Source organism: Erinaceus europaeus, chromosome 10 (assembly GCF_950295315.1).
Source record: "Erinaceus europaeus chromosome 10, mEriEur2.1, whole genome shotgun sequence".
Lineage (NCBI taxonomy): Eukaryota > Metazoa > Chordata > Mammalia > Eulipotyphla > Erinaceidae > Erinaceus > Erinaceus europaeus.
This window is the reverse complement of record NC_080171.1, coordinates 99,734,984-99,748,846: the sequence shown is the minus strand read 5'-3', so window position 1 is coordinate 99,748,846 and position 13,863 is coordinate 99,734,984. Positions and strand designations below refer to the sequence as shown.

At 48.0% G+C, this 13,863-nt stretch overlaps 1 protein-coding gene across 2 annotated transcripts in view; it reads right to left on the bottom strand.

The window, feature by feature from the left end:
- The window catches only part of STXBP1 (syntaxin binding protein 1), a 102,324-nt gene extending 96,184 nt beyond the window's left edge, over window positions 1-6,140 (bottom strand). Inside the window, exon 1 of one of the 2 annotated variants that reach the window (XM_007528848.3) lies at window positions 5,916-6,140. In XM_007528848.3, the coding sequence (XP_007528910.2) occupies window positions 5,916-5,952 (37 nt within the window). In that variant the 5' untranslated portion in view covers window positions 5,953-6,140. The remainder of the gene's footprint in view (window positions 1-5,915) is intronic. The other variant, XM_016190694.2, reaches the window with a different exon arrangement.
- Window positions 6,141-13,863: the final 7,723 nt, after the last annotated feature.

The following is a 13,863-nucleotide window of genomic DNA, read 5'->3' as shown; positions in this document are numbered from 1 at the left end:
AAAGTGCTAGCACGGATAAAAATTGGCACACATTGCTGGCAGTAAAGAAAATAGTAGTCACAATGGAGAAGCAATTTGACGGTTTTTATAAACATACTTCACATATTCAAGTGATTATATTCACACAGAAACCTGTGTTGAATGCTTTTGAAGAACACAGATGCATTTGCTATTGTTCGAAAGTATTGATACATGTAATCCAACCATCCTTCTGTCTGGAAATAGTAAAACAAATTGTAATACATTCCTACAACAGAATGGCAATGGGAGTTGGGCAGTAGCGCAGCGGGTTAAGCGCAGGTGGCACACAGCGCAAGGACTGGAATAAGGATCCCAGTTCGAGCCCTCAGCACCCCACCTGCAGGGGCGTCGCTTCACAAGCGGTATCTTTCTTTCCCCCCTCTCTATTTCTCTCTGTCCTATCCAACAATGATGACATCAGTAACAATAATAATAACAACAATAAAAAAAACAAGGGCAACAAAAGGGAAAACAAACTAATTAATTAATTAAAGTATGCACCGGGAGGTGGTGCAGTGGATAAGGCTTTGGACTCTCAAGCATGAGGTCCAGAGTTCAGTTCCTGGCAGCACATGTAGCAGAGTGATGTCTGGTTCTTTCTCTCTCTCTCTCTCTCCTGTCATTTCTCATGAATAAATAAAATCTTTAAAAATAATAATAAGTATGCACCCCCACTCAGCCCCAAGTGTATATATGTTTTAAAAGCCATGTACTGTATGATTCCATTGACAGGGCATTCTAGAAAGGGGAAAAGTACATGGACAGAAAATGTAGTAGTCAATCCATTTGCACCTCCTTCAAGTTTACCCACAACTCCACTTCTTCCCCCAAATTTTAGCCCCACAGGACAAACACAGTCTATCTCTTCAAAAAAGTCTCCAACACTGATATGGACATTCTATGGGAATGTTTTGTTTGCTTGCTTGCTTGTCTTTGCAACCAAGGTTATCACTGAGGTTCTGTGCCTGCATGATAACTACATTTCTCCCAGTGATTTTTTAAAAAAAATTTTAAATATGTATTTTTATTTATTTTTCCCTTTTGTTGCCCTTATTGTTTTTTATTGTTGTTGTTGATGTCGTTGTTGTTAGATATGACAGAGAGAAATGGAGAGAGGAGGGGAAACAGAGAGGAGGAGAGAAAGACAGACACCTGCAGACCTGCTTCACCACCTGTGAAGAGCCGGGGACTCAAACCGGGATCCTTCCAAAGGTCCTTGCACTTTGTACCAACTCCCAATTTTTTTTTTTATCACGAGTGAGAGGCAGAGTGACAGAAAGAGAAAGACAGAGAAGGTAAGACACATGCAGCACTGATCATGAAGCTTCTTCCCCTCTTCAGGTGGGGACTAGAGGCTTGCACCCAGGTCCTTATCCGTGGCAGGTAACATATGCACTCTATTGGTGCATCATCACTCAGCCCCAACTTTATTTTATTTTACTGAAAGATATATAGATATAGATAGATATACAGACACACACACATATGGAGAGAGGGGAAGAGAAAGAGATGAGCCAAAGCACTTAAGGTAGTGCCAGGGATGGAACCTACAACCTTGGAGCCTCAAGCATGAAAAGCTTTTGCATAACCATTACGGGGCCTCTCTGTTCCAAATATCTTTTCATAATGATAATATTTAGTGAAGCCAAGAACTTCGCTAAATACTACAGCTGCATTAATTCTCTGAATACTCATAGAACCCCACAGGTAGGACCTTTGCGGTGGTAGCTCAGTGGTAATGACATACATGAGGCATGTCTTTAAATTGAGTTTAATCCCCAGCATGATGCAGAAGCACCATGGACAGCACCAAAGACAAAAAATGGGTGGAGTTACATGGATGGTGGAGTGGTGCTTTGATCTAATTCTCTTTTCTTTCTTACAAAAAAGTATGGCATAAAAGATGGGAATGGGGAGGCAGCTGAGCAATATCATGCCCACATGAGGTTTTAGGTTCATTCCTTACTACTGTACTGAAAGGAAAACTAAAAATAAATAAAAATAAAAAGCTGGAGACTGGGGAGATAACAATGGTTATGCAAACAACTTACATGCCTGAGGCTCCAAAGTCCCAGGTTCATTCCCAGAACCTCCATAAGCTACAAATGAGCGGCACTTTGGTTAAAAACTACTACTACTAACAACAAAAATAGGGCTGGGTGGTGGCACAACTGGTTGAGCACACACATTACCATGTGCTTCACCATTCATGAAGTTCCCCCAACCCTGCAGGTAAGGACTAGGGGCTTGAACCCAGGACCTTGCACATGGCAAAGTGTGCATTCAAGCAAGTGTGCCACCACCAAGCTCAACTCTCTATCTTTCTCTCTGTCTCCCTGTCTAACCTCGATCTGGGGGGAAAATAGTCTGCCAGAGGCAGTGGAATCACCCAGGTGCAAAAAGCCCTGAAGAAACCCTGGTGGTGATGTGGGGGGGGGGGGACAGTGCATGTGGAAGGAAAAATAAGAAGCCACCTGGCAAAGGATGCAAAAATTTGATCTCTGGGCTGGAAGATAGTTCACCCACTAGAGTCCTTGCTTTACCATATTCAAGGCTCAGGGTTTGAGCCCCAGTAACACACAGAAGCAACACAACACCAACAGAAGTTCCATAGATGATAGAGAAGTATTGTGGTATCCTGCTTTATCTTGCTCTTACATTAAAAAAAAAAGTATACTATGTAAAGATTTTGCTTTTAGGGAGTCCGGCAGTAGCACACTGGGTTAAGTGCAGGTGGCACAATGTGCAAGAACCCGTGTAAGGATCCCAGTTCGAGACCCGGCTCCCCACCTGCATGGGGACTCGCTTCACAGGCAGTGAAGCAGGTCTGCAGGTGTCTATCTTTCTCTCCCCCTCTGTCTTTCCCTCCCCTCTCCATTTCTCTCTGTCCCATCTAACAACAATGACATCAATAACAACAATAATAACTACAACAAAAGGAAATAAGTATTTACAAAAAAATTTTTTTAAAGATTTTGCTTTTAGAGCACAGTATTTGAACATAATATTTGCCATAATGCAATACAACTTTGAAAGGAGGTAACAATCCATATTTCATAACTCTTTCAAAAGGCAAATAGTAGGGTTAGGGAGATAGCATAATGGTTATGCAGAAGGCTCTCTGAACTCCTTCAGTGACTAAGAGAACTTTCATGTACCTTTTTTTTTTTTTACAAACATTTGCTGAACATCTGCTTTTGTTAGATATTGATGCAGGTGCTGTGAATACAATGATAAACCAAACAGATAAATAAAACATAAAGATATGAAGTATTACAATAAAAATGAAAGAAGACTTCAAGAAAGAAGAAAAAGAAGACTCTCATGCCTGAGATTCCAAGGTTCCAAGGTTCAATCCCCAGCATCATTTAAACCAGGCCTGAGTAATTTTCTGGCTTAAAAAAAAAAGTTATGGGGCCGGGTAGTGGTGCACCTGGTTGAGAGCATGTTACAATGTGTAAAGACCTGGGTTCAAGCTCAGTGTCCCCACCTACAGGGGAAAGCTCTGCAAGTGGTGAAGCAATGTTGCAGGTATCTCTCTGTCTTGCTCCCTCTCTATCACCCCCTTCCCTCTGGATTTTTTTTTTAATACCAGAGCACTGACCAACTTTGGCCTATGGTGGTGCAGGGGACTGAACCTGGGACTTCAGAACCTCAGGCATGAGAGTCTCTTTGTATAACCATTATGCTACCTACCCCTGACCCCCCCTCTGGATTTCTGGCTGTGTCTGGCCAATAAATAAGGATAATAAAAAATTAAAAATTTATATGTGAACAAGTGAATATTGAACAAAAAAATATTTTTTACTAATGTTGAAAGGAAATTGATGTGTGGTGTCCCCTCTCCCCCATTTATTCGGTGGAACAAAGAGAAATTGAGAGGGTAGATCAAGGTCCCAGGGAAGAAAGACACCTGCCGACCTGCTTCACCACTCATGAAGCGTCTGGGCTGCAGGTGAGAGGCGACTCAAACCTGGATCCTGAGTAGGTACTTGTGCTTGGTAGGATGTGCACTTAACCCGGTGCGCCTGAGCCCGGTGCCTGGTTTTAAAAAACTGACACTGATTTGGGATAGCCACGTAAGTGCTCTGAGTCTGGTTTTCTTTCCCACAGATGAAATGAGGGTGCTGCCATTGGAGAGCCCGAATGCACCCTTTCCAGCCCGAAATGCCTGATTCTCCTTAAAAAACAGAAGGTACCTGTAACAGAACATTTGTGCGTGGGAAAGGTAGGTATTACAGTGGGCACTTTTAAAAAGCTTTCTCCGGGAGTCGGGCGGTAGCGCAGCGGGATAAGCGCAAGTGGTACAAAGCGCAAGGACCGGCGTAAAGATCCCAGTTCGAGCCCCTGGCTCCCCACCTGCAGGGGAGTCGCTTCACAGGCGGTGAAGCAGGTCTGCAGGTGTCTTTCTCTCCCCCTCTCTGTCTTCCCCTCCTCTCTCCATTTCTCTTTGTCCTATCCAACAACAATGACATCAATAACAACAATAATAACTACAACAATAAAAAGGGCAACAAAAGGGATAATAAATAAACAGTTTTTTTAAAAAAGCTCTCTCCTTTGCGGTTCATTTTACAACAATTTTATTCCAATGTAAGAGATCTGGGTCAGGTTGGACAAGTGGAAATACTTCCTACATTATCAAAGGAAATAATGGAAAAAGGAAAAGTTGTGATAAGTCACGATGCTCCAATGAACACTACAGTACGGGCCAAAATATTTAATGGCGGGGGTGGGGGGGAGTCGTGGGAAAGGAAGCTATAATGTCCACCATATTTATTCTATTTCCTTCCCTAGCCTCCTCCAGAGAATATCCTAGTTTAAAATTTAATTCCAAAAGCAGCAGCAAAAGCCATTGCAATCCTTACACCATGGGGGGGGGGGGAGTAACATAATAGCCAAAAACACAGAGGAGGCACTGTTCATCTGCACGTATCATCAGTTTTATTGAGCCACCGAGCGAGAATGGTGCTTCCCAGTTTTGCCCCCATCAGTCGTCACCCCGCTGCAACTGAGGCCCACCGCCAACCACTGAAAAAGAAAAGAAAAGGAAAGGGAAAAGGAAAAGGAAAACCCATGTACGTCGAGTCTTCCTTCCAAACCACACAGCCGTTTTCCTCCCTGAAATGGTGGTTGGACCTGCCCTGGAGTGCAGCTCAGCCCGGGGTGACCGCAGCCTGCGGTGCTGGGCAAGTCCCCCCACCCGCGCCCCGCGCCACCCCCGCGCGAGGGAAGAGGGATCCGGCCGTCCCGACGCCGCCCCGAGGGGCGAGGCGACCTGGGGGAGCCGGGCGGGTCTCCCCGGCGCCGGGGCTCCCCCTCGGGGCCGCTCCCTCCCAGGTGGGTCGCGGCGGCGGCGGCGGCTGCGGGCTCCCGGGAGGGAGGAGCGCGGGGAGGAGGGCGCGGCGCGGCGCGGGACGCTGCTCGTCACGACTCGCCGAGGGTGGGAGAGCGGGAGACGGACAAGGGAGCGGGACCGCGGGGCCTGGGGGGTCAAGGCGGCGGGGAGGGCTGAGTGGGGATGAGGCGAAGCGGGGTGAAGTGGGGGTGCAGACGGGAGAGACGGGGAAGGGGGAGCCGCGGGGGTGGAGGATGGCGGAGGTGATGGAGGAGGACGGCGATGAGGATGGAGGCGAGGGACCGGGTGCGGTGGGGAGGGCGGGTGAGGCGGGCAGGATGGGGGAAGGGGCAGGAATGCGGTGCAGGGAAGCGGGATCGGGGCGCGGGAGGCCGGAAGGGACTCCCCCCAAGGCCTCAGAGGAGGGCGGCGCCGGAATAGCGGGACCCTCCCAGCCCGGAGCCCGCGGCCGGGCGGGACGATCGGCCAGCGCGGAGGCCAGGGCGCTGCAGGTAGGTAGGGCGCCCGCCGACGGGCAGGCCCCGTCTCCACTTACTCTCTCCGACCACGGCTTTGAGGCCGATAGGGGCCATCGCGGCGCGCGAGCCTCCGGATTCCGAGCCCCCTCAGGCGACAGCCGCAGACACCGCCGCCTCCCCGACTTGGCGCGCTCCGCCGGCTGCAGCCCGCACCTCCGCAGCCGCGCTCCGCACCGACTGACGCGCGGACTAGGCGCGGGGGCGCGGCGCGAGCCAGAGTGAGGCTGCCGACCCGCGGGCGCGCGCGTGAAGGGGGGGCGGCAGGGGCGGGGCCTCGCGCCCACCGTTAGCGTCACCCGCGCGCCTTCACCAATCGCACTGCGAGTCGGGGGCTCGACCCCGCCCTCCGAGTTGCGGCTGGTCGCGAGGCTGCCCCTGGCTGGTTCGAGAGCCGCACCCTCCCTCTCGCCTCACGCGCCGCGCGCGCCCTGGCCATCGCGCGCTCCCGGAGCGCAGGGTGCTGGAGTTCGCTCTGCCGCCTCCGCACCTGAATCCCAGGCCACCGGTTACAGACTTTCTCCCGCTTCCCGAAAACCTGCCATGAATCCGTCTTTCCGCTTTGTGGAAGGCTCCCATTCCTCCTCCCCGCCTCCGCATGCTAGATCATGCTAGAGTGGTACCCTCCGCAGCTCCAGTCTAACACGGTTCATCAGCACCATCTAAGTCCACACATCGCCATTCACTGAGTCAGGGCCCCTGTTAACCACCTTAGTGCATAGTGAGTGTTATTAAACCTCACAATAATTAGATGATGAGAAGATGATGATGATGATTAAGAGAGAGGGGAGAGAGACCTGCCTACAGCACTGCTCCAGCATTGGTGAAGCGTCCCTTCCCCTGCAGGGGCTAGGGGCTTGAACCCGGATCTACGGATTAAGTCATCACCTGACCCCAATTGGACATTGTTTATAAGCTCTGTTTTCAGATTAAAAAAAGAAAGCAGAGACTCAGAAGTGGTCGACATTAGACTTACTTGCTGTCAGAATGTATATCTCTCATTGACAAACATATATTATTCTCCCATCCTGTGTATAAGTCGCTTTTCTGGGCACTGGGACATCAGGTGCAAGACCCACTATGATCTCAGTCTTGGGGTACTCAAAGTTTAGAAATTCTAAGTCCCAAATCACATAAGACTTTGTTGTAGGATAACTCTGGTCTTAATATTTCTTTTAAAAATATTTTTAATTTATTTATGCATGAAGAAGACAGAACCAGACATCACTCTGGGGATGTGCTGCGGGGGATTGAACTTGGGACCTAATGCTTGAGTGTCCTATGCTTTATCCACTGTGCCATCTCCGGGACCACGGTCTTAATATTTCCTTTCCAGAGTCTGTCTTTACTAAAGTGGTTCCAGATCTGAGTTTACTGGGCATTCTCTGCTGATACAGGACTTTAGTTTTGCAACATTGGCAAGACCTCGCCTATGACTTCAAATTGTAGTAAGTATGGAAAAACTAGTAGTAGTAAAATCAACAAATGGTCCTTGAATTCTTTTTTCTCCACGTTATCACTGGGGCTTGGTGCCTGCACTATGAATCCACTGCTCCTGGAGGTTATTTTTTCCCTTTTGTTGCCCTTGTTGTTTATCATTGTTGTTGTTACTATTGTTATTACTGTCATTGTTGTTGGATACGACAGAGAAATCGAGAGAGGAAGGGAAGATAAAGGAGAGAAAGTAAGATACCTGCATACCTGCTTCATGCTTGTGAAACCACCCTCCTGCAGGTAGGGGCCGGAGGCTTGAACTGGGATCCTTGCTCGGGTCCTGGCGCTTTGTGCTATGTGCGCTTAACCCACTTCGCTACCGCCCGGTCCGGTCCTTGAATTTTTGAAGCAGCTCTGAGCTAGGTCATTCTTTTCAGATTGTTGAGAAATATAATATCCTTATGGGTGAGAAAATTGAAATTCAAAGAGGGTAGTAAGTTCTTTGCTAGTAAATAACAGGAAAGATCCAATTGTACAATCAAAATTGTGAATCTGGGAGTCGGGCGGTAGCGCAGCGGGTTAAACACACGTGTTGCAAAACGCAAGGACCAGTGTAAGGACCCCGGATCCAGCCCCCGGATCCCCACCTGCAGGAGAGTTGCTTCCAGGTGGTGCAGCAGGTCTGCAGGTGTCTATCTTTCTCTCCTCCCATCTGTCTTCCCCTCCCCTCTTCATTTCTCTCTATCCTATCTAACAACGATGACATCAGTAACAACAACAAAACAACAAAGGCAACAAAAGATGTTGGTATTCTCCGAAACATTAACAACAAAAAGAGAAAATAAATTTAAAATATTTTTTTAAAAAATTGTGAAGCTAAGGCCAAAAGGAGGGCTTTCCCATGGTCATGAAGTGAGCAGTGACCTGCTAGGTTAAGGCCATGGTGTCCCAGTTGTCTTGGGGCAACTAGGACAACTAGACCTGGAGCAAGACAATTAGACAACTGACCCTCTGACCCTTTTCTTTCTTTCATTTCTTTTTTTCTTTTTTTTTGGAAGGTGGGGATGAGGCCTCCCGGAGCATGTGCTCTGCCACTGAACTACATCTCATCTCCTATTTTCTTTCTTTTTTTTTTTATATTGAAGTATCATGACATTACAACATTATATAGGTTTCAGGAGTGTATCATTGAAAAATCAGCATGTGTGCTTCCTTCATTATGATTTGTGATACCTACACCCCCACCCCTGGCATTCTCCCTTCCCTTCTAGTACCTACTAATTGGTCTTAATAGCTCAAAAGTCTGTTATTGTTTTATTTAGTTCATTTGTCTAAGCCTTGACCATTTTCTCCCTACACCAACCAACACGCAGAGAGCCTTCATATGGCTTCAGAGAAAGAAAATGTCCATCTGTCATCTCTGTGTCTCTGCTTTGCCTTTTACCCAGGAGGAAAGTATTGATCCCCTCTGGATGCATTTGAGAAGGAGCTAATTTGTAACTGTGGTGATGATGGGGGGTGAGGGCTGTGATGCACTTGTGATGCCAAGTGGAGAAAAAGGAACACTGCCCTCCTTAGCCAGCTGGCATGTGTCAGCACAGACTGGAGACAGACAGGAATAAAGGAGCCACTTCATATGTGGAGTCACTATTATAGTTAGTGCTAGAGCATAACATGGAACTGGACAAGTGAAAAATGCTGTCTAACCTAGTGGACCAGGTTAGGTACAATCAGAGCAGGCTTCCTGAGACGAGTAGAAGGTGGCAAAATGGAGAGTGTCCTATGCCAATATACAGTGGTTATAAAGACTCAGCACTGCGTTTTGCTTTTTCAGAAACAGAGAGAGCCAGTGTAACTAGAGGGAAAGGTGCCCAAGGTTGAGGAGAGCCCCAAGAGGTCAAAGGTCAAAGGTCACAGTGGGGCTTCAGGACTATGGAGGTGAGGGCTGGAGTCTGCATGGGTACCTTCTCAAAGATCACAGCAAACAAATAGAGCAGTTCGTTATTTTCTGCAGAAGGAAAGATGAAACCGAAATCCATCCTTGCTGATGTGTACCTGAGATGTTCACTAGGAACAAGAATTTTTAAAACAGAAAAAGGATGTTCTGTTAAATAGGATAGTTGAAAGAGGGAGTGTGGTGACAGACTGTGAATTCACTTGGGAAACCCTGAGTGTCAGGTTGGAATCTCTCTAGATGTGAGACTCAAGCCGCGATTCCAGATCTCTTGGCATCTCTAAATCTTGTTTTCTCCCAAGCTTCTCTGGCAGTGTGGCTCTGAGGAACTAAAGACGACCTACACACAAGGGAAATAGCCTCCCCAGCGATCCCCTCCCCCTTTGCTCTGTATTCTTTATGTGCACATACTGAGAGTAAATAGCACACACGCCAGGCACCCTGAGAAGGGCCGATTATCCTTTTCCCTGGGCCGCTGGGAGGTCAAGTCCACGGCCCAAGGTCTCCAGTTAAGTATACACTGACTCTTGACTTCCCTGATGATCCCGGAGTGTTCATGCAGCACCCAGGGCAGCTCGTGTTCTGACCTAAAGAGAGGTTTGGCTGTTAGGACCACTTGCGGTCAGCATAGCAGCCAGAAAGCCGAGTCTCAACTGGAGTAGGGATTCAGGAGTCGGAACGACGGTGGGCGGGGGCGGGGGAGTACTGTCTGGGGCCCCTTCCCAGCCGAAGCGCGGGGTCTGCCGGTGTGTCTACAACTGCGCACGCGCGGCCTGCAGCCTCTGCAGAACGGGGTGCGGGGCCCGCTGCCCGGGGTGGGAAGAGTCCTGTGATTTACACTCGGTCATGTGACGGCGGGGAGCAGGTTTGTCGCGTGGCCACTGCAGCCGGGAGCCTAGCAGGTGGAAAGACAGATGTCGAGTGGAGCTGGGAGGAGCCTGGGAGAACCAAGCCTCAGAAGATAGTGACAGGAGGGGGGGGGTAGCGGATGTGGGTGGTGGGTAGAGGGGTGTGTGCACCGTAGAAAGATATACTGGGCGGGGGGGGGGGGGCCGGTTCGGGCGGTAGCCCAGTGGGTTGAGCGCACGTGGCGCGGAGCGATTTATCTCTGTCCTATCCAGCAGCAATGACGGCAATGAAAACAACAACAATAATAAGGACGATGAACAATAAAGGCAACAAAGGGGGGGTGGCCTCCAGGCTTTAGGATCCTGGTTCAAGCCCCCGGCTCCCCACCTGCAGGGGAGTTGCTTCACAAGCGGTGAAGCAGGCTGCAGGTGACTACCTTTCTCTCCCCCTCTGTCTTCCCCTCCTCTCTCCATTTCTCTCGGTCCTATCCAACAATGACGACATCAATAACAACAATAATAACTACAACAATAAAAAGGGCAACAAAAGGGAATAAATAAATACTTTTTTTTAAGTGGCCTCCAGGAGCAGTGGATTCTTAGTGCGGACACTGAACCCCAGTGGTAACCCTGGAGAAAAAAAAGAAAGATACACCAGGTGTGGTGACTACTGACTAGTTGATACCGCGTCCACCTGCTTGTACTTCCACCACCCCAGGGGTGGGGGACCATTTGGAGATCCCTGAGTCCTAAATTTAGGTCTCTTTTCCCGTAGTCTTGCACCTACCTAACCTCTTCCCCCTCTGCCTTTAAATGTATCATCAGTTCCAATTGTTCATGTTCGTCTCCATCTCTTCCTCCTGCCCCTGGGGCCATTACATTCTGTTACATTCATTTAGAAGCACTTTCTTTTTTTTTTTTTTTTCCCCTCCAGGGTTATTGCTGGGCTTGGTGCCTGCACCATGAATCCACCGCTCCTGGAGGCCATTTTCCCCCCTTTTTGTTGCCCTAGTTGTTGCAGCCTCGTTGCGGTTATTATTGCCATTGTTGACGTTGCTTTGTTGTTGGATAGGACAGAGAGAAATGGAGAGAGCAGGGGAAGACAGAGAGGGGAGAGAAAGATAGACACCTGCAGACCTGCTTCACCGCCTGTGAAGCGACTCCCCGGCAGGTGGGGAGCCGGGGGTAGAAGCACTTTCTTAAAACTTGAACAAGGTGGAGTCAGGCGGTGGCGCAGCTGGTTAAGCGCACACATTACCGTGCGCAAGGACGCAGGTTCAAGCCCCTGGTCCCCACCTGCAGGGGGTAGCTTCACAAGTGGTGAAGTAGGGCTGCAGGTGTCTCTATATCTCTCTTTCAGTCTCCTCCTCCCCTCTCAGTTTCTCTCTGTCTCTATTCAGTAATAAACAAATAAACAAACAAAAAACTTCAACACGGAATAATTTATAAGGTCTTTTTTCTAGTACTGGAACCTGAATAAGGACTCAGTGAAGTTTAGCTGCTAATACTGTTAAAAATGATGTAGCATGAAGTAAATCAGTGCTAAGCAGCACTATGGAGAGTTTAGTCCCTATTCTTCCTCCCCTCCTCCAGGTGTAGCTTCAATGACTGAAAATGGAAAAGTTATTGTCTCCATTGCACCCTTTCCCCCCATCCTCCCCCTTATCTTCAAAGAGCAGCTGGAGAGCTTGAGTTTCAATTTTTATTTATCTATTTAATTTTTTATTATTTATTTTCTCTTTTGTTGCCATTGTTGTTTTGTTGTTGTAGTTATTATTGTTGTTGTTGATGTCATTGTTGTTGGATAGGACAGAGAGAAATGGAGAGAGGAGGGGAAGACAGAGAAGGGGAGAGAAAGACAGACTCCTTCAGACCTGCTTCACCACCTGTGAAGCATCTCCCCTGCAGGTCGATTTTCAATTTTTAAAGAAAATATTTCTTTTAAACAGAGACAAAGAAGACAGAGAGTGACAGAGACCACAGCACCGAAGCTTCTTTCTTCTCTTTTAATTCTATTAATTTTCATTGAAAAGGCTTTTTAAAAAACTTTATTTATTTACTGGATAGAGACAGCCAGAAATTGAGAGGGAAGGGGTTGATAGGGAGAGAGACAGGAAGCTTCTTTCAATGCAGTGGGAGCCAGACTCGAACCTAAGTCTTTTACATGGCAAAGCAGCACCCTATTCTAGTGAGCTTTTTCTCCAGTCTGAGTTTTTCCAGTACCCCAGAAATGATTTGAGTTTGTGAAGTCAAAATGCAATACCAGAAAAGCAGTGTTTTCAGAAGCCAAGCCAGTGTATCAAACTCAGAGAACTGAAGGTGTCCACCAAGGACGCCAACTGCAGAGCCTGGCTGCATACTGAGAGAGGTCTTTATTTAGCTTCCCCCCCCACCCCACCCCCCGCTCCAACCCCACTGATTTTAATGTAGCGACATCAGCTTTGATTGTTTAAATCATATGACCATCTCCTAATGCTCCTAATGCCAAGTGTGTGTGCTACCATGCTCCAAGGCCCTGGGTTCAAGCCTTAGCACCACATGGGGCAGCACCATGGACAGCATAGGCTATGTGGTGGAGGGACTCCATGGATGGTAGAGCCAATCTGTGCTATCTCTCTCTTTCTAAATAGAAAATGGCCTGAGGGTGGTCCTGGAGGTGGCACAGTGGATAAAGCATTGGAATCTCAACCATGAGGTCCTGAGTTCAATCCCTGGCAGCACATGTACCAGAGTGATGTCCGGTTCTTTCTCTCTCTTTACCTTTCTCATGAATAAATAAATTCTTAAAAAGGAGAGAGAAAATGGCCTGAGAGACAGGGGGGATAGCATAGTGATTAGGCAAACAGACTGTCATGGCTGAGGGTCCCAGATACCAGGTTTAATCCCCCATTCCACCATAAGCCAGAGATGAGCAGTGCTCTGGGGAAAAAAATGACCTGAGGTCACTCAGCATCATGAATGAACAAAGCCCTGTGTTCTTTCTTTCCCCACCGCTGATATACATACATACACATTATTGTTGTGGTGGTGGTCTGGTGTCGGGCTGCACCGCGGAGAAGAGAGCGGACGTCCAGAGCAAAGGGGTACACAAATCTTTATTATAGGATGGGGGGGTTTGGTTCAGACCACGTGGAGCCAGCCGGCAATGGCCGTCCCCACTACCTGAACACGGGGGGGGGGGGGGGGGGGGAGCAGGGAGCCCAGAGAGAGGGGGGGTGAGGGGGCTTTTTATTGGGCGACAACCAGGGGTGACGTGTAGGGCCAGGATTGGTTGAAGGGGGCAATGCTAGGATTTCGGGGCATAGTAAAACCTGGGGGCGGAGACTGCATCAGAATAACTCCTCAGCAACACATTATATATAATATAACTGCATATAATGTATCAAATACATATATGTGTTCTCTTTTGTTGTTTTATTAATTATCTTTATTTGTTGGCTAGAGATTATCAGAAATTGAGAGGATTCAGCCGATCTTAGATGGACCTTGAAAAAATCATGTTGAGTGAAATAAGTCAGAAGCAGAAGGATGAATATGGGATGATCTCACTCTCAGGCTGAAGTTGAAAAACAAGATTAGAAAAGAAAACACAAGTCGAACCTGGAATGGAATTGGAGTATTACACCAAAGTAAAAGACTCGGGGTGGATGGGTAGGTGGGGAGAATACAGGTCCATGAAAAATGATGAATGAAATAGTGGGGGTTGTATTGCAAAATGGGAATCTGGGGAAT